We start from the raw sequence: 21159 nt of genomic DNA on the forward strand, positions 1-21159 counted from the left end.
CAGTACATACATAAATACAGTACATCTACATGCTATTTACGTTACGATCCAGCTGATTATTCTGTAAAACCTACGAACAGCTGAAAATAATGTTACATATTCTTGGACATCTGTGACTCAGCATTCCAGTGCTAACCTAAAAAAAAAACTTTATTTTGGTTGCTTTCTTGTATTTAAGTGGCTTAGATCTGTAGTACATTACTTACGTATCTAGGTGTTTTTGCACATTTTGACTAACTGCTATTTCAGCAGCTAGTCAAGAGAACTTCCTTCTTGACATCTTTCCACTTCAGTATCACCTACTGCAGATGGCATGTTGTGTACCCATGCATGCATGTTTTACAGTGATGAAGCTGAGAAGACCTGATAAGTATTATTTTATATTTTTACCATATATTTATATTTGAACATAGCATTTTTACATAGGTAAATAAGTAATACTTCTCACAAACAACACAAAAAAAATGGTATTAAACAACTATTAAAAATTTTTAACATTACAGTAGACTACAGTGTCACTGTAGGATATAGTTAATTTTGTAAACAGTTAATTCACTATGCTTCTCTATATATACAAGTATGTATATGCTACATGTCTCCTCATTTCTCCTGGGAGTTTTCTGGGGCAGTGAATGTACCTTTGTCCTATATTATGCACCCGCAATGCATTTAATCTAATACAATAAATGAAAATCTCTGTGCTTCCAATTTTCCCTTAAGCAGATCTTGTTCTGATTGCGTTAGCTGCCTGTTACCTGTGTTTTTGCACCGTAACTTTGTACCGCTAACAGTGCTAAGAGAAAGCCACAGGCCTTGCTGATTCTTCCTGAAATAGCATCGATTCCATGAAACCATTTCAGTCATGTCCTTATTCTGCACTGTGAGAATTGACGGACTTACTTGCTTGCTATTTTTGGCATAACTCCCATTAGGGTATCTAAACTGGATGGCTCAAAACACACTAATGGCAAATAAAATGAAACAGAAGAGACTGCAATTATTTCAACTTTTCTGAACCTAAAAATGTTAATAAGAAGGAGGGTAGCGAACGAGGTTCCCATTTCATTTGGTTACATAACATGGCTCCAGAGATCTGACAGATTATCTAGAATACAAAAGGGAAAGTCTACTGCCTCAAAGCACAAAGGGCAGCTGAACGTCACATGGACCCTTGGTCCAGCAAGATTTAGGGCTTGTGGAAATATATACAGTGTATATATATATATATATATATATATAAAGCAATAAATTTGCACATTTGTAGAGAAAAAATCTGGAGAATTGTGAAACATCAATGACAAGCCAGGCTGATTGTGGGAGGATTGTGTGAGTTAAGGCAATTTGTTTCTCTTAAGGGACTCATTTAAACAAAGTGACTCAGCAGTTGGTTGGTTTGTGATGAGAATTTACAAAAAGCCAACTCAACATGCAGACTATTTCAGCGACTCAATAGCAGTAACGACGGAGGTAAATACTTCATCCACCGGGGCTTCCGCATTAATCTGTTGACAGAAAAGAATGTATAATTAGTCAGAATGTTATGCAATCTTTAAGACAGTAGCGAGTTGCAAAATTATGTATTGCTATTGAATGAATTGAAAGTTAAAAGTTCTAACTGCTAACCAGCGGACTTATATTAATGGTCATAAATATTTGCTCTTACATCATGTGCTTGTATTTATGCAGAAGACTGTACATAGTTTTAATCCATTTCCTTGGCTATACCCAAACCCATGAACTTCTGTCTCATTTCATCCACTATCTGGATGCTGCTTAACCCTCTTTAACAAAGTCCTGTTACTATGGCTTGTCTCCCACCTTCCATACAATTCCACGACCCTCATAGAAGGAGATGACTGGCTCTGTGGCCTTGTAGTACAGATCTAGTCGCTTCTTGATGGTGGCTTCATTGTCGTCCGCCCGGCCGCTGGTCTCACCACGTTTCAACAGCCTCTGTACCATGGTGTCTTCCTTGGTGTCAATGTACAGTACCAAATCTGGGACTCCAATCTACCAGTTAAAGACATCATTACTCTTGGCAAACCAATTTCACCTACCTATAAAGCTAGATATTTTACTAAAGCATTTCAGGTTAAACAAGTGAATACAGCTCCCCCTGGGACTTGAACTGGCAAACTTAGCATTACAAATCTGTAACCAATATCAATAACTGTTGTCCCCATTCGACCCTAGTAAACTGCACCTTAATATAACTGACGTGACCACGGCCTTCAAACCCGAGGCAATAATGGAAAATAGACTAGAAAATTGTACAATGCTGCCAGCTACCATAACTGCTCTTTTCATAAAATTATAGATTATGGTTTATTTCATAAAGAAAAGTAGACACAGCTGGTTTAAATGGTGTACCAGTATTCCTTTTCCAATCATCTCACCACAATAACAAGCCAGGCCAGGATTCCTGGCAGTGATTGAATGCTGCGAGCATTTAGAGTAAGAATTCAGATGAAAGACTGTTCTTAGTTACAATTTGTTCTGAGATCTTTGTCTGCATTGCAACAATTCAACTACAATAACAAGCACACAACTTTTGCTTTCAGACATTTCTATATAATTCACATTACCTTCCCCGACAAGAAAAAAAGCTGTACTCTCAAACATCCCAGTGTCGTTTGCATTCTAATACCTTCTTCTCAAACTCCTGGCCTTGCTTGACTTCTCGTGGGTAACCATCAATGAGGAAGCCTTTGGAGACATCAGCCTTAGCAATCATTGCATCCTTCAGCATGTCCAGAACCATGTCCTACACAGAAACACCCATGGGTCATGTTTCAGAAGCTCCCGTATGAATGACCTTCATAAGCCAGGCTAGAAGATGGACTTCTGTACATTTGGATATTGGGAGAAATGGCCTCAGATTACTTTTCATACAATTATGTCTTCAAGTGACCTACACTTAACATTAGTAGCAGTACGCCTCAGAATACACTTGTCATTTCTTAAGCTATACATTCAAAAACCTCTGATTTACAGAGTCTGCAGTTTGGTTTAGACAAAAACAGTGTGGTTGCAAGCCACATTCTTTCCAAGAAACATAGATAACTTGGCAGGAAATAGCCACAGTGTGAATTTAGGGTGAAATTCCCCAGACATCAGGAAGGAAACTTATTTTAAATGAACTAAGACAGTGTATAAAATATAAATCAAAAACCAATATAAAATGCCAACTGAACCACTCAAAATATCTAGAGAAAAAGACAAAAAATAAATATTACAGAATAAATACCATTAACCAAACATTGTGATCTGAATTATGCAAAGGATGGATTTGAACAGGGAAAGGTCAACACATAGAAAGCAAAGTATACATACAGAGTTTGGGCAAGCATTCATATTCTTAGTAGGTAGCACTTTGTATGTTTAATATCTTAGGTTTTCAAATTAGTTACTGGCCAGACAAGGTAAATACACTGCCCACTAATACAGCTAAAATTAGTTTTTCTCCTGGAGTCCAATACACATCTGACTATGGTGGGTGTCAATAGCTTCGCTCACCAAGGGAACCAGCTCTCCCCTTTGCATGATGGCCGACAGCTGCTTGCCCCTTTCCGACTCTGAGTCGACCTCGGAACGGAGCAGGTCCCCCGTGGACAGGTGAGTGTATCCGTACTTTGCTACAATCCTCTCACACTGCGTGCCCTTTCCGGAGCCGGGTCCGCCTGCAGAACAGGAAGCAGGATGAGGAAGCAGGTATGACATCACTTAATAACAGGAGCATCCCTGCAACAAAATGTAAGTATGGTGATAACACTCCGACTTACCCACAACAAAGAATATCTTGTGATCCTTAAATTTATCTGAAAGATACACAGACAAATATGTTTTAAAAATCCAACTCTGCCAACAGGAGGAAAATTCTCTTGAGATATAGCCAGTATCACAGAACACAGCACCAAAATCACAGATATTCAGTAATAATTACGTACAAATTTTGTGCTAGATTTCAATTAAGCGTCATTGTGAAAGGTAATACTGTCGTGTGTGGGGAGAGATTTGTAGGGTTGAGATGATTGAAAGTTTCAAATGCTTGAAAACTCGATTTGGAACGCAGAAGTGTTCATTCAGAAATGAGGTACTGAGGTCATGGATGGAACCAAGATATGAAAATTTCCTATAAAATCTGAATAACATTTCACATTTTTCAACCACATTGTTTTCTATGTTGTTGGGGTGGCAGTGTCATTAAATCTGCACAGTTTTATACTGCAGCTTACAACTACCCAATTGGTGTCTGAATTTCTTACCTACTAAAAACTGTTATTTTAACTGGTATTACCCATATTATGTCCTATGGATTTTCCTCCAAATAAAAGATTTGACAGTTAACTACACTTCAAATTGCTTCCACTAGGTGTCAGTATTCTCTGAAATTAGTGCATTTACAGTGACTTGTCATAAAGCAGACACCTGTAAAAGTAGACTATTCAAAACTAGCAGATTAACATCATTTGCATATAGCATATGTTACTCAATTTTTGCAGCAATACCTATTTCTATCCAATTTCCATTTCACTGATAAGTCAGTCGTGTAAATGAAAAACCATGCTGCAACATCTAGTTATCAGAAGTTAAATAGTATAGTCACCAAACAGACAAGATATTAGCAGCAGATAAATGCAAATACAGAATGAGGCTAAATATTTTAGCTAATTTTCTTACATTTCATGATAGCATACAGAACAGTACATCATTCCAGATGAGCATAAATTTCCTGTCATCACAAAGGTATAACAATGGATCAGGCTACTTTTCTGATGCTACTCTGGCTTGTCTGAGAATACATGAACGAGTCCTAAAGGATAATTACCTGCCATGGCAATCTGTTCTGTTACGGGCAATCCTTGGCCCTGGAATGATATTAAGAAGAACCAGTCACATAGTCTTGTGATTAGTAATTAGAAATGAGGTGGATGACACAGATGTGGGTCTTGATCGCAGGACCAACTTCAGTAAAACGATGAAGCAGCCATATACAGTAAGAAGGTACATGCATGGGTATGGGAATGTAGAATGATGGACTTCAAATTGTTTGGAAATGGCCTTATAACCCTCCCCAGATTGATGGACAGCAACACTTGCTTCTCTTTCATCATTGCTGATGTCTTTCCTCCTTGGCATTGAGCTGACACACCGGAATCCATCAAACCAAGAACTGCCAAGTCTTCTGCTTTTATAGAGGTGGTCACACTGGCTGATGATCAGTTAATCAATGTATTTGATTAGTAGCAGATGACTGCTACTCACCCTCTTACTTTGTCATACACTGCTTCTACATTTTGGCTTAGTTTTTGTTAAATACATAATGACATGGTGCAATATGTCATGTGTTGTGGTTCATCTGTGGTTGTATTCACCTTAATTTGTTAAAGACCAGATGTTTTTTTTATTATGTCCTGATAGGTAAAACCTTAGAATTGGATGAGGTTGTACTTTGTTTTGCACACGACTGTGTGTGTGTGTGTGTGTGTGTGTGTGTGTGTGTGTGTGTGTGTGTTTGTGTGTGTGTATATATATATATATCAGTTTTTTTTATTTCATTCACAGATTTTTGTGGGGACCTGAAAAATGGTCTCCACAACATCAGAATAACACATTGTGGGGGACATTTGGTCCCCACGATGAAATATAAACCTAATCCACACACACAAACACACACACACACACACACACATATGTGCGTGTGTGTGTGACAACAGTATGTAGTTCCTTGAATTTTCTTCTGTAAAACACTGTAAAGAACATCTTCAAAACAGTTATAAACGGGCTTTTCTTGGTTATTGGGTCTTAGATTAAACTAATCTTTCCTTGGCTGATACCAAAAAGTATATTGTACACTTAGTTTGATACTAGTATTGAACATGTAGGCATGATGAAGCTGTTTAAATGGTTACTGTGTGTGCTCACCCATAAAACGGTGTGCTGTGTTTCGGTAGTTATGTTTAAAGACACCTGAGGGGCAAACACATACCCCCCCAATATTCATATGTGCTCACAGTGTCCCCACCACCAATATATATTATAATTGGCCTTGGTCCCCCCCAATGTTGACTCCATGGTTACGGCCATGCTTAGTGTCACGCTGCATGCTTACAGTAGTACATAAGTTTACCACTAGATGGCACTGAACACCCTCACTCATGTTGTTCTTAACACACTTATTATAGCATTAAATATGTTTTATGAGGAAACTGTTTAGTATGTCTAACGTTTTGTGTTGATGGTCATTCACATTTAAAGAAACTTTTGTCTTGTTTGCAAACAAACATTTGTGGCAGTCTGTCTATATTCAATCGTTCCTTGAAAGTGTGTGTACTATAAAAACATAGTAGTGAGGTTCCAGGAAAAGCCGAAGATTTTTACAGAAAGTCAAAGTGAAAGACAACAGTATGTAGCTCCTTTGAATTTTTTCCTGTGAAACACTGTGAAGAACATCCTCAAAAACAGGCTTTTCCTGGCTACGGGATCTTAGACTAAACTAAACTACAGTTTCCTTGTCTGATTTTGGAGTCCAAATAGCCTTCAGTCCTTGATTCAGGAAACTCACTGGAACGCACTTCTGACTATTTTCTGTCCATTTCTAGTAATACCATGACTCTGGTATGCAGATGACAAACCTGGAGCAGATAAGAGAGCAGGAAAAGGAGGGCAGTCTGATGGGATTTCCTTCACAGTGATTCTCTATTCCCCTAACAGACTGTAGCTGGCCCCTCAGCCTTCCAAAGCACCATCTAATTACGCTGCCGAGGAGAAGCCGGAAATTAGCTTGTTCAGGTAGGGTGCCATGTGGCGACCTGTCTGCCAGTGCCTGTCTGTCGCGCTGTCAGTTCCCTATCTCCCACCAGCCCTGCCTCTTCTTCCTATTGCTTTTTTTTTATATTGTTCGGGCAGCTTGTGCTGCCGTGCATTGTGGGAAAGCGAGAGGAAAAGGAAGAAGGGTGGCAGTTATGTATGGCCAAGGATGGAGAGCCCTATGTCTGTGGTTTGCAAGCATTCTTCCACAGCACAGGGGTGGGGGCTGGCAGGCATGGGCTATAGCAAGCCACATTCCTGCTTCGCTCCTAAAGCATGGCTCCTTTAACAGACCGAATCAGTCGGCACTTCCTCCATAAGCACAATGCACTGATCCGGATTTCCATGTTAGCACTCCTGTCGGCCCCAGAGATGATCATAATCGGCTTGTGGCTCAATCTGCTGTAAGGATGTCATGTGTGCAGGCTAGCGAGGAAATGTGTGCAGCACCGGTGTCGTTAGGCTGCAGCTGATGCATTGCTAGACTAGAAAGCGGAGCAGTGGGAGACCTGGACCTGTGCAAGGTCGGCTGCTAACTAAGACTTGAGGAACGGCCTGCTGTTGCTGGCTTCTCACCGCTCCCGGGGCATCTGCTGTTTCCACCTCCCCATCATCTTCTTGAAGAGCATCTCTGTCAGTTATACCTGCGACATAAACAAAGTATCTTTTCAGAATACAACTGCATTGAAACACTATTTGCAAATTTATTTCCATTAGACTCATAAATATCATATTTAATATGAACACTAAGTTATATACACATGTTAAAGCACACAGTCTGATTTCAGTCTCATTAGCCTCTCAGCTCCAGTCCTCTGCCATAACTGGAAGACCCAATTCATAACTTACCAGTATCTCCATTGGGAAAGAGCCTCTCCAAAACTACAGCTCTAATATCAGCGAATATCTCATCCTCATCTCGCTCAGCATCAATCTGGACAGAAAGTGTAGGTGGGACAGAAGAATTCATAGCGCTGTACCCATGGTGACCAGCAGGGGACTGTGTGTTATCTAATGCAATTTGTATATGTGGCATGAATGCTAAATTATTTTGCCTCAGGCAGTGCAGTTCTCTGCTATAAAAACAAATTACACGAATAAACAAAGTTTGCAATTATGTGAAAATGCAAGAGGCTTACAGAACAAACAAGTCCGATGGGCAAAATTAATCAGCCATCTGATGTGTTTTGTACATGTAAGGCTTAAAGCATATTCTGGCCATTGTCTGTGGGTGACTGTTACCATGACTACAAACTTCAAGGCGACTCAGTTATTTATTGTTTATCATATAAATATTATATTAATACGGGTAGTAATGTATTTATAAACATAGAAGTAAAATAGGTAAAGTAATGGAATGGACTATAACTAATTCAACACATGTTCTACATGTTGTTCTTATCAAATGAAACATTTTGAAACAACCTGTCAATTTTCGCCAAGATTCACGACCGACTATAGTAAAATAATAAGCCTTATAATGAGAAAGGGGCTGCAAGAGTATGTGAGTATTACCCTCACGATCAGTCCTCTTTCCTGGTAGTACTTGGCGATCAAAGTGATATTCTGCTTGAAAGTTTCCAGCCGCCTCTCAATGGCGTGGGCATTGTCATCGGGGCGTCCTTGCAGGGCTGCTCTCTTCTCCAGACGCTGGCGGAGCTGCTGATTGGAGCAGGCTAGTAGTACCACCAAGTCCGGGGAGCCAATCTGGAGACAAAGAATGAAGAAAGTATTTGCAGTCAAAATATAGATAAGGATCATATTTTAGCTGTATGACTGTTTCTCTGTTCAAATACTGCTATGTTTTTCAAGTATAAAGCCTCTACTTCTACCTGTTCCTCGAAGGTAAAGGCCTGAGATATTTCACGGGGGAAGCCATCCACGATAAAGCCCTCGGCGCCCTGCCTTTTGATGAACTGGTGCTTGAGCTCCTCGATGGTCGTGTCCTGGAAAAAGAAAACTGGTAAATGAGCAGCCATCGCCTAGGGCTGCAACAGGATCCTAACAGCCAAATGCATAGCACAGCACCAGTCATACAGCATATCGCCAAATGCATAGCACAGCACCAGTCATACAGCATATCCCCAAAAGCATAGCACAGCACCAGTCATACAGCATATCCCCAAATGCATAGCACAGCACCAGTCATACAGCATATCGTCAAATACATAGCACACCACCAGTCATACAGCATATCACCAAATGCATAGCACAGTACCAGTCATACAGCATATCGTCAAATGCATAGCACACCACCAGTCATACAGCATATCGCCAAATGCATAGCACAGTACCAGTCATAGGGTATATCCCCAAATGCATAGTACAGCACCAGTCATACAGCATATCCCCAAATGCATAGCACAGCACCAGTCATACAGCATATCGTCAAATGCATAGCACAGCACCAGTCATACAGTATATCCCCAAATGCATAGCACAGCACCAGTCATAGAGCATATCGCCAAATGCATAGCACAGCACCAGTCATACAGTATATCCCCAAATGCATAGCACAGCACCAGTCATGCACCATATCCCCAAATGTATAGTACAGCACCAGTCATACAGCATATCCCCAAATGCATAGCACAGCACCAGTCATACAGCATATCCCCAAATGCATAGCACAGCACCAGTCATACAGCATATCGTCAAATGCATAGCACAGCACCAGTCATACAGTATATCCCCAAATGCATAGCACAGCACAAGTCATACAGCATATCCCCAAATGCATAGCACAGCACCAGTCATACAGCATATCCCCAAATGCATAGCACAGCACCAGTCATACAGCATATCCCCAAATGCATAGCACAGCACCAGTCATACAGCATATCCCCAAATTCATAGCACAGCACCAGTCATACAGCATAGCCCCAAATGCATAGCACAGCACCAGTCATACAGCATATCCCCAAATGCATAGCACAGCACCAGTCATACAGCATATCCCCAAATTCATAGCACAGCACCAGTCATACAGCATAGCCCCAAATGCATAGCACAGCACCAGTCATACAGCATATCGTCAAATGCATAGCACACCGCCAGTCATACAGCATATCCCCAAATGCATAGCACAGCACCAGTCACATAGCATATCCCCAAATGCATAGCATAGCACCAGTCACATAGCATATCCCCAAATGCATAGCACAGCACTAGTCACATATCATAGCCCTAATGTATAATGCAGCAGCAATCACACAGTATAATCCCAAATGTATAGCACAGCCCCGAATACTTTGCATAGCAGCAAATGCATAGCATAGCAGCACATTTACAGCCTAGCAGAGTCTCATACTTTACCTGTGGTGCTAGTTCCCCATTTGCAATGATCTGAGCAATTAGCTCCCATTTCCTATCACTGGGAGCATGGTGCAGCAGTTGGTTCCGTAAGATTTCTCCCACAGAGATGCTCTCATAATTATAGTGGCGTGCCATTTTTGAAGTCTGGGTGCCCTTCCCACTACCCGGCCCACCTGGAGAGGGGAAAGCAAAGATGTGGCTGAAATGGGGGCAACCAATATCCCCAAAAAACCGTTTCAACACACATTTTCTGTGGCTCTAATGACAGGACTCACCTATAACAAAAATGATATGTGGTCGGGGTTTGGAAGGACCAAAGACGTCATATTCCTGAATCAAGCCAGAAGTCTCAGTCATGTCAGAGTCACTTTCAATTGAATACTGTGCCTGGATAGGGGGTAGCCGTTCATATCTGCGGTATGGACCTATCCCGGGGCCTGGGCCACATTCTGTGTGGACAGGAATAAATGCCCAACATAGAGATTAGATGTGCGTTAGCCTTAATGATTTAGATATCTGCACTCATTCAATATTTAATAGTAATTAAATCAAAGATTCCAATATATGTAGATTGCTTCTTCCATCACCCAATATTTTTTATTAATTTTCACCCAAAAAGAAAAACTGTTATCTCAAAGCTGAAAGGTTTTTTAATAAAAAAAAATCCCATGAAATATAAAAATCTTACAAAATTCATTAATCCTCCACCTTCAAATGAACTTAAGCACTCTAATTCACACCTATGGAAAATAAGGCAACTCCAATTCACCATAGTACATTTCTTGACTGTGGGGGGGGGGGGGGGGCATGAAAAGAACATGCAAGCTCCACACACATGGAGCCAGGGAAGAGACTCGAACCTTGGTCCCAAAGGTGTGAAGCATCAGTGCCAGCCTGACCAGACTATTCTATATTCAAAAATAAGGTGTTTGGCTATATGAAGGCAATTCAGTAGAGAGTGGTTACCTTTACAGCCAAGAACTCACCTGACCTTGAAGCAACCTTTCTGCCCTGACCTACACTGAGCGGGGGCAAAGGTCGCCGCTCAGGAGTAATGAACGTGTCCCAGGACACACGCTCAGGCCCCCCAAGTTCCCGCACTTTCTGCAGACAGCCTTCCAGGAAGAGCACAGGGTCCTCCGGCCGGTGGTACATCAGTCCAGTCAGCATGCTCTGCCAGGGAGTGAGAACACACATCAGGAGACCATGCACGCCAAAGGGTGTTTCTGATCTCCGTGTAGAAACATGCAGAAACATCCCAGTGTTCCACAGAAGCTTCTAGAACATCACAACCTCCATTACATAATAAATGAGGTAGACAATGGATTCAAAAAACGTATTACTGTTATTAACAAAATGGCAAAAATAGGCTGCTAATTAAAGTATGTAAAAATAAAGTAGATTAAACTATTACAGGCTTTCAAAAGGTGAAACTGAATCTGTCCCTCAATCACTCAGGAAACTCAAGGTTTCCCATTTCCTGTAAACAAGCGAGCAGAAATCAGACACCTTTGAGAGCCACTGCTTCCACAGACAAAAAGGCTTTATAAGCCCTTTATTTAGAACTACTTTTCAGAATTACACATACTTGATATGTTGGTAAAGGACTTTTTGCATTTTATATTACAATGATGAGAATGACGATGCCTTATACCAGTGGTTCTCAAACTCTGAGTGTCCTCAGGCCCCACTGCCCTGCTTGTTTTCCAGCTATCGCTGTCCTACACACTGCTGATTACCTGGATCAGGTGTGTTCAGTCAGTCAGAAGCTGAAAACTGGAACTTGTGTGTGGGGCAGGGATAGCAGGAAAACAAGCAGGGCAGTGGATGCCGAGGACCGAGCTTGAGAACCATGGCCTTATACACTGGAAGGAATGCAGTAACATACAGTATGACTCTTAATATTCACTGGAATATGAAACATGAAAATATTATTGGGTATGTTGATTTTAATTATTACACATTATATATATTTGAACTTCAAGATATATTTTAATAACCAGAAAATGTTTCATGACTTCTATATTTTTTATATTAGCAATGAATACTTATATTAGTAATGAATACTATATATGGGCACAATATATTCACTCCCTGACAATATCCCTGAAGAAAACTTTCAAATTAGCTACTATATCTTGCTATTATATTTCATTGCTTGAAAAATCAGAAGACCTTATCCAGATTAAGATTTTAGTGCTTCACAAAGGTATTTAACTAAATAATTTTAGGTTTAAAATCATATATAAGAGCTCATACATTAACTAAATATGTCACCAGCAACTCCCAGAGCCATCTGGCTACGTTTATGGTTTTTCTTCCTGTGCGGACTGCTTCACCCCAGTTGAGCCTCAAAATGGAAATGCAACAACTCCAAGGACTTAGCTGCGAAAGCGAGAGGTACGATCGCAGAAGAAAGGAGGGATCGTCTTCCATGTTCAGCAAACAAATGTTGGGTGAAGGAGAGGTCAAACAGAAAAGGGAATGGAAATGTGCCAACCATGTGGTATGAGGAAACAAGGTTATTACTGGAATGGAAAAGTTAAAAAGACTATCACGATAAGACAGGCTGATGTGGATGATGAGGAGGCTATGTGTGTTACACCTGTAAGTCTGGAGACTCTGTAGTCTGGTTTAATTATACTATATGAAACACAGAAACATATTACTACATCTACTCCATTTATGATTATATAACACAATAATATCCATCCATTTTCCAAACCGCTTATCCTACTGGGTCCGGGGGGTCCGGAGCCTATCCCAGAAGCAATGGGCACGAGGCTGGGAACAACCCAGGATGGGGGGCCAGCCCATCGCCGGGCACACTCACACGCCAGTCACTCACACATGCACACCTATGGGCAATTCAGCAAGTCCAATTAGCCTCAGCATGTCTTTGGACTGTGGGGGGAAACCGGAGTATCCAGAGGAAACCCCACAGCGACATGGGGAGAACATGCAAACTCCACACACGTGACCCAGGCGGAGACTCGAACCTGGGTCCCAGTGCTAAACACTGCACCACCTTATAACACAATACTCCCCATGAAGTACATGGAATACTCCCCAATACTCCCACATTGTTCCATAATGCCTCTTTTTGAAAAGCTGGTCATTCTAACAGCTCCAAATAATTGACATGTATTCAGGAAATCAACAGTCAGACTATCGTTTGTTTTTTTTACTTAAATAGTAGATATTCCATAGTGATCCGCAAGCCTATATCACCTGAATAGTGTAATTTTGGACTGTGGGAGGAAACTTGAATTAACATCAGCAAATAACAAATATATAGCAGTGTCTCTCAATCAGGTCCTCAGGGTCCCACAGGCAGTGCACGTTTTTGCTCCTTCCCAGGTCCCAGTAGGGAGCAAAAATGTGGACTGTCTGACAGGGAGCTCAGAGGGAGCAAAAAACATTAACCGACTGTGGGTCCCTGAGGACCAGATTGAGAAACACTCATCTATAGAAACCAAACGATACCACTGTTTATACAAGTTCAGTTGATAAAATAAGATACCAGTAATGCATGGGACAAGCCACGCCAAAATAGACATTAAAAATAGCTATGGGGAAGGTAGAAAAGTGGCCCCACGCCTCCAGTGTTGTGTGTATTATTCCCTGCCGGGCTCTCTGTGAGCGTGGAGTTTGAAGTTTCTCCCTGTGTTTGTGTGGGTTGCCTTTGGTTTCCTCTCACAGTCTAAAAACAAGCTGTTACGGAAAATGGATGGATGGATATTAAAACAGGCAACCACTCACTGTAGGTCAGCCCAGTGAGCTTCAAAAGAAGCTCTAATCCCTTATCTCTCTCGCTCTCCCTCTCTCTGTTTTTCACTAAGAGCGTAAGCAGACAAATTGAAAATAAAAAAATCTCAAATTGCATTTTCAGTGCTCTTATCAAATGAGTTGAACAGCTTTCGGTCCTCAGACAACAATTATCGACTAATCCTAGATTAATCTTCTAAAATGTCAGAAAATGTAAAATATGGAACAGGAAATGCAGGATGCTGAAAGGGTGAATTTGCCATCATTTTCAGGAGAGAGGAACATCTCGTCCGTCCCCCATCCCTAGAAACAAGCAACGTACCCACAAAGCTACCTCTGGGGGTACTATTCTTCAGGGCTCAACTTACTCTACCTGTACCATCACCTCATCCTGGTAGAGTGTCAGAGATATGAGGTGACAAGGGGTAAGAGACGGAGTGTAAACTAATTGCAAATCACCGCTCTATTCATTGCTTCAAGTCTGAATTCTGATTTCCAAAGCCACTCAGAAAGGGCAGCTATAAACAAAAAGAGAATCTCCTCCTTCAGTTCATTTCTCCTTTTGATGCAAATACCCTGAATATCATAGCTAAGGATTTACATGTTAATTCACTATAGAAAAGGCACAAGCAAATGAATAAATAACAAGCTGAATACTTAAGATGAAGAAAATAAACATGAGTTCATCTTGATCCACTTTCATTACTAAAATAAACTCTAAGTCTGTTAACAGGATTGTAGAAGGCCAATTTTACTTTATTGTGAGCATTACGTTGTACTGGGTGCCCCCCTTCCAGTACGTGATGATTTTATAAGAGTTACGCAGCACAGCACAGTGACAATCTGTTCATTTAGCAAAATGTAGGCATCTAAATTCTATGAAAAGAAAAGAATAAAAAAAACATCTATTGATGAAACACAATGGCAGAAGCCATTAAGAGGAAAAAAATGGAAGCAGTAGCACACCAGTAGTAAGGAGACCGTGTCCATCCCACCCTAGAGGTATCCAACAGTAAGACATTAAAACGACATCCCACCACCCACACATGTACAGTCCACATATTCATCTCTTTATGGACATTTTCCATTCATTAATATGGGCATAACCCTGATTCCAATGACTTGAACGCCAATCCAGCCTTTACCTTCACCATACGTAACCAAAGAAAATACAAGATTGTTGGAATTTTTAGTTTTTTTATTGCATTCACAGATCCCCACAAAGGAAAAAGGTTATAGGTTTTTATCACAAGTGGGAAAATCTGGTCCCCACAATGTAACGATCACACACACACACACACACACACACCCTGGCTGACTTAACCACAACCCAGTCAGTATTCATGCTCAAGATACACCTACATCAGATCATCCCCTTGGGATCAGTAGATTTTATCTAACCAGAGAGAACATGCCTACATCTCCACATTAGATAAAATGATAAAAAAAACTGTTCCCAGTACAAAGAACATCATGTAAATAATGTGGTATAAAGCAGAAGGACCAATGTGAAGTAGTCTATAGACGTGACATTCATCAACCTGCTGATGGGTCATCCGGAGTTCATGTGAGACCGACACAACTTCAATTTAACTGCATATTTTAATAAAGCAACAACAAGACTGATAAAAGCTGAGTCCATTACTAAACCTCAATTGAATTCATTAACCTAACTTCCATGTCACTGGACCAAAGAAAATCTACAACCCAAAAAGCTGAACAAAAAAATAAGCAGCATCAGTGAGTTGCGGGTGAATTCAACAAGATCACGACCTTCCATGCCCTAAGAACAAAACTGCAGATTGATTCACCTTCAGATATAACACAACGCAGAGCTATAGGAGACCTGGGAGGCCAGTGACAGAGGTTTGGGAATGAGACAGGGGCAGGGGGAAGCACAGTAAGTTGTAAATATGAAGTTTTCTGCCATGGTATAAAAAAGGATTAATATAATCACATAACATAATCACACCGTAGAAAATTACTCTCACCGGCCAGTTGCTTTTAGTTAACAAAAATCTCAATGCAAACCCAGAAATCTGAAGGGCCTCTTGATATGTTACATTCCTGTCACCCCTCAAGGCTCTTCTTGCACTCACAAAGCAAAGGAATGTAACACAGCTGATTTACAGGTGAGGCCGAGCCATTCAACACCTCCGGCTATTCTCTCCTCGTCAATATATAAACTTAAACAAACTCTAAATGCATGTTTCTCTTTCATAGCGGAACCTTGACACATGGGTAGCTTGAGTATAAAGACAGGGTGAAGAAAGACTAAAGACATCTTTAATTTATAAGAGAATATAATATTTAATCTTACAGGAAAAGAAAGTTATTCTGTATTTAAGGTTTAATACCTGTAAAACGCAAAGCAAATGCTTATGCAACTGTAGTGTACTTTGGACGTCTTGACCTGGAATCTAATGAATGATAGAAGTAGTTTAGGAAAATGTAATTTGCAGGTATCTCACATTGAGTCCTATGTACAAATTCCATTACAATAATGCAAAATCCCAAAAAATCTTATTTTGCTCTTCCCTTCCCCCACTAGACAAGGTGTGATGTTTTGTCTTTCTTTCATACTGAAAACAACCAAATACTGCAAGTAATAAAAAAAGGAGAGGGAAGAGAAGCGAGGAAAATCCCCGATCAAGTGACCAAAACTCCCCGGCAGACAGGCACAACCACATACCTTACAGTTACCCTGCCTGTTTCTAAACACAGGGCCTCAACCAAACAGTAAGTTCAGTGGAAAGGTGCTGTTACCATCACTGCATTCTGAGAGTTAAGTTAACTATTGTAACAAGGACTTCTTTCAAGAGATGCAGAGGCCGATGTTCTTTGTAATTTCACTTCCTGGCTACTTTAATGTAATTGTTAAAAATCATTTTTCACCTTCGCCTATATTGCAGAAAATATAATGGCGGAAAACCGAGGAAACCTGCACAGCGTTGGTGCGCGGCTAGGAGACCGGCGCTCCATTGTGAAATATGGGTGCCAGAAATTATGATGAGATGAAGGCCCACAGAGAAGCACATGCATCATCTTACACATTATTCACAGGAGATTACAAGTCAAAACGTGAGGAGAACAAGAGATGGCAGAACCATCAGTCATCAACATCTCGTGCGAGACGAAAACATCCTTCTCACCCTCAAACCACAAAATAGTCCATTTTTAATACATGTAAGATAATGATATCCAAAACACTGCATTCATGCACAGGTCTACAACCACCACTATACTCACATATCAAATGCACAAAACATTTCTTTAAATCTTCTATATATTTTTTTCTTTGTCACAAGAAACTTTTAAAGAAACAAGCAATTTGCACAAGCACATAGGAGTGCTTCTCTTTACTGATCCCATCTTGCTCTCCATAGCTTGGGGGGTCGGGGGGGGGGGGGGGGGGGGGGTACCAGCACAGGGTCAGCTGGGGCTTCAGGGCCTTACTCAAGGGCCCACAGACATGTGACTGTTCTGCCGAGGGCAAAGCTTGATCCGGTGACCTTCTGTGTCCTCAGCACCCCCAAAGGGAGGGATAGGGAAGCTTAAGCCTGTTATCTTCTGATCACAAGACAGACACTTTGCCATTTGGCCACTTGGCTTTCCATGTATCTCTTGTGATTAAAGTATTATTAAATAAATTATTGTTTAAACCATCGTTCATCCATTCTGCACCTGGTCGTCCTAGTCGGCGTTAACTGGAGTCAAGCCCAGGCAGCACAGAGCTGGGGTACTCCCTGGGCAGGATGGTGGCCCAATGCAGGGCACATGCACGCATGACAAGCAAGTATTAGCCTAAGTGCATGTCTTTGGACTGCCAGAGGAAACCAGAGTACATGAAAGAACACTGGTTAGTATATGCGAAAAGCATACACACGGAGAGCAGGGCTGGGATTTACAGTAAATCCCCAACACCAGAAGTGAGAGCGAACAGTGCTACCCACTGAGCCACCATATTCCTTAAACAATAAGAATAAATTCCATATAATCAATACTGCTAGAAAGGTCTCTTCTTTATTTCCTCAAGTCATCGTTTGTGCTCTTCACTCTAGTCTTTGCAGAATCTTCCCAACTTTTTCAATAACTCCACTGCCTGTCTAAACAAGAGCATTGAGTTACTCACGGCAAATTAATTCTCGTTGCCTTGGTTACAACCAGGCAACTGTACAGTATGCACCTTGGCCTAAACTTTGGGGCTGCGATATAAATTATGAATACTGTTGGCTCTGGGCCTTTTCCTCCACTGTGCCATGATTGTTTTATTTTTTCATTTTTTAAATGTCAAACAGCTGCCATAAAACAAAAAAAAAAGAATATCAAAATCATGGTATAATGCAGTATTTTCCGCCGACAAGTACAACAGAAGAAACAAGTACATAGCCTAGCAGACACAAAGTGTTACATAATCAGAAAAGGAAAACGTCTGTGGAGCACAGATCACCTCACTACTCATGTGGAGCGCTATTTAACATGGAGAACCAAATGGAGCAAATCAGAAGTCCCACTTAGTCTTATGTGCTAAAGCAGGCCAAGGGGGCTTGGGGGCCTGACATTCCAGCCAGCCAAGCAAATTATTATAGTATTTAATCCTGATAAAATTCATACTTTTGTGCCAGCACACCTGATTTACACAGGACTGCGGAATGAATCCCAGTGTAGGGAAGGGCCACTTCTCATTCCGCTCATAAGGAAAACTTACCACTTGTGAAGGAAAAAACCTTAAGTCCTGGTTGCCTTACAGTTACGCTCTGCTGCCTGGGTGTCTCCATGGTTTCAGAAGCTTCATCTCCCCCATAATTGTTAGAGTGAAGCCCATGCAGCAATTATTGCTTTTATTTTCCAGGCCAAGTAGGGGCTTGTATTACTCATCCTCCTTCAAGCCCATTAGCCATGCAAACTCTATCTGTGCACACAACTGCCTTCCATGAATACATTTGAACACACACTCTCACTCACATAAAGTTGTTTAAAAACACGTATCTTAAAGCACCGAATATCTTAAAATAACCAAGCTAGCATATTTTATTCAAGTAAAAGGCTCATTTTGCTTCCCTTCTTTGCACAATAGTAGTTGTGTCCAATGGTATTATACCTGCCATCTTATCTATAATGTTATAAGCCAAAGGCCCAAGTCACCACAAGTTATGCAGTAGCTGACCAGCTTAACATGGTGGAAGGAAAATAAACAAGTCTGCGGTCCCAAATTCTGTCAAGACTATTAGTAAGAATGCTGTGAAGAAATTAACGCAAGACTTGGATGCGTCTTAATCTCCATCTTCAAGTGCACTTAGATTAGCTGTGCATGTCCTGTCCTATCGTGTGCTATCTCTTACAATGAAATGGTATGAAGTATCACATCTGTTACATAACTCACTCAAGACAGTTGCCCAGAGGTTAAAAGCAGACATGAATAATAACCCTTGAATAAAAACCTAAGCCCTTTGTTCTGGCTTTTATCCTTCACTTGTGTTTTCAAAGGCACTCCAATACAAGCCGAATGGTCAACGCAGGATGTGAGCCTAACACAATGTCAATAAACTTCGCCTTTTGCAAAACACCACAGGAGTACATTTTGGTGCCGTCAAAGATCTGTATTTAAGTACAGTACAGTACTGCACTAACGCCTACATTACAAAAAACAAAGACATAGAATCATTTAGTCGTTTTGGGGGAAAAAAATGTTTCCCGATAACCGTGGTGTTCTACTAATATGTTAATGTCTTACTTATAGGTTTTATATTATCTATTAGCTTTCAGAATGCATGCTCTTACATAAATTTTTTACCGGTATGGCAGTTTACAACACTCAGGAACACTTTTCCCGCACGTTTAATGAAAGATCTTCCATGTTAGAAAAAGAGAGTTTGTTGTGTAACACTGTTTCCATAACTAGGAAAAATAAAATAAGTAACCCAAGTGGCACACTGTACCATCTAATACTACACATTTCATTTTCGATTTAAGTTATGCACTAATTGCAGTAAAGAGAATGTGGATCAGGGTGCAGTTGTTCAGCACTGTTAATGAGCAAAAGCTATGCATAAAACCAGTGACTGTGTAAACGTACACATCAGCTATTCGTGAAAAAAGCCGCATATTTTTCATCATTCTAACCAGTATTTACAATGGAATGCATCACCATTAAATTTCAGAAACTATCGTGAAGTCAAGCACAGTGAAGTACTACAGTAATACATGATGTACTAGCGCTTGTTTTTCATTTCTAAAAGCAGAAGAAGAAGCATATACCTCAAACAGCTGCGGGATCTCACGTTTGGAAAGGTATTCTTTGGCATCCGTAGTATTCATCTTTCTTTAACGCTGCTTCTTACCACTGCTTCGTGTTCGTCGGCGATTTGAGAAGCGGAACAAAACTTGGCCAAAATGAAGAAGTTAAAAGCTTATAGTTTCCTCACTTGTCAAATCCACAGTCGTGAGCGCAGCTGCGGTGAGATATGCTCCGATGCATTCTATTGAACATAGTGCTGTCTTCACATTAAATTTATTTATTATCATTTTTTTGTATTATTCAGAACCATAGGTATTCAAAACAGTATGCAAGCCATGCATCAAAAGGCAAATTTACAAATGGACTTCGACGATTATATCCAGATACATGTTGCTTTCCCCAAAGAATCGCACTAGCGATAACATAGCAAGCAAGGGATCTTGATAGAGACCACCCCCTCGACTACGTCCGTCACTTTTTCCTCAGTATATCAGTACAGTTTTAACAAAAAATCTATGGACATGGACCATCGTATGTATAAATTAAAAGACTTATCGCATGGTTTATTTTACACGGCAGACGTACAGTACAAACGAGGAACATTCGTTTTTGTCTCTACATGCCACTGTGAGTGAAAAGAATGAGCCATATCTTGCATCCAGCCCTACGTAACTTAAACAACCTACAGTTTTAGTATTTTCTTTCAAGTATTATGTACGTATAACATGTATGTATAACATTATGTATTAGATATATAAATGTCTAACAAATGCTTGATATTATCTAAAAGACTAAAAAAAATGAATGAAAACATAAACTGAGCCAAAATGTAAAACACATTCTACATGAAAAATATGGTAATAGTACAATTTGGATTATTTTGGGATGTAGCATGTTCCCACAAAACCCATACTAAAGGCTCGGTCAGTGCAACTAAGTCCTGGAATAGTCTCTTTTTTTTAATCGTGAACGTGAACTGAACAAGCAATGTATATTAAATTCTCAATAGGAAAACTACATGTATAAAG

The 21159-nt window shown here is 40.5% G+C and overlaps 1 protein-coding gene across 1 annotated transcript; it reads right to left on the reverse strand.

The window, feature by feature from the left end:
• Positions 1 to 360: 360 nt before the first annotated feature.
• On the reverse strand, positions 361 to 20612 carry ak5l (adenylate kinase 5, like). Its single transcript, XM_048988328.1, has 14 exons — positions 20152 to 20612; positions 11112 to 11298; positions 10401 to 10574; positions 10126 to 10298; positions 8643 to 8756; positions 8326 to 8517; positions 7660 to 7744; positions 7387 to 7454; positions 4829 to 4868; positions 3783 to 3818; positions 3517 to 3680; positions 2648 to 2764; positions 1819 to 2010; positions 361 to 1502 (listed from the first exon to the last, which is right to left on the reverse strand). The coding sequence occupies exons 1-14, from the start codon at positions 20209 to 20211 to the stop codon at positions 1434 to 1436; spliced, it is 1671 nt and encodes a 556-aa protein (XP_048844285.1). The 5' UTR covers positions 20212 to 20612; the 3' UTR covers positions 361 to 1433.
• Positions 20613 to 21159: the final 547 nt, after the last annotated feature.

Source organism: Brienomyrus brachyistius, chromosome 2 (assembly GCF_023856365.1).
Source record: "Brienomyrus brachyistius isolate T26 chromosome 2, BBRACH_0.4, whole genome shotgun sequence".
NCBI classification, from domain to species: domain Eukaryota; kingdom Metazoa; phylum Chordata; class Actinopteri; order Osteoglossiformes; family Mormyridae; genus Brienomyrus; species Brienomyrus brachyistius.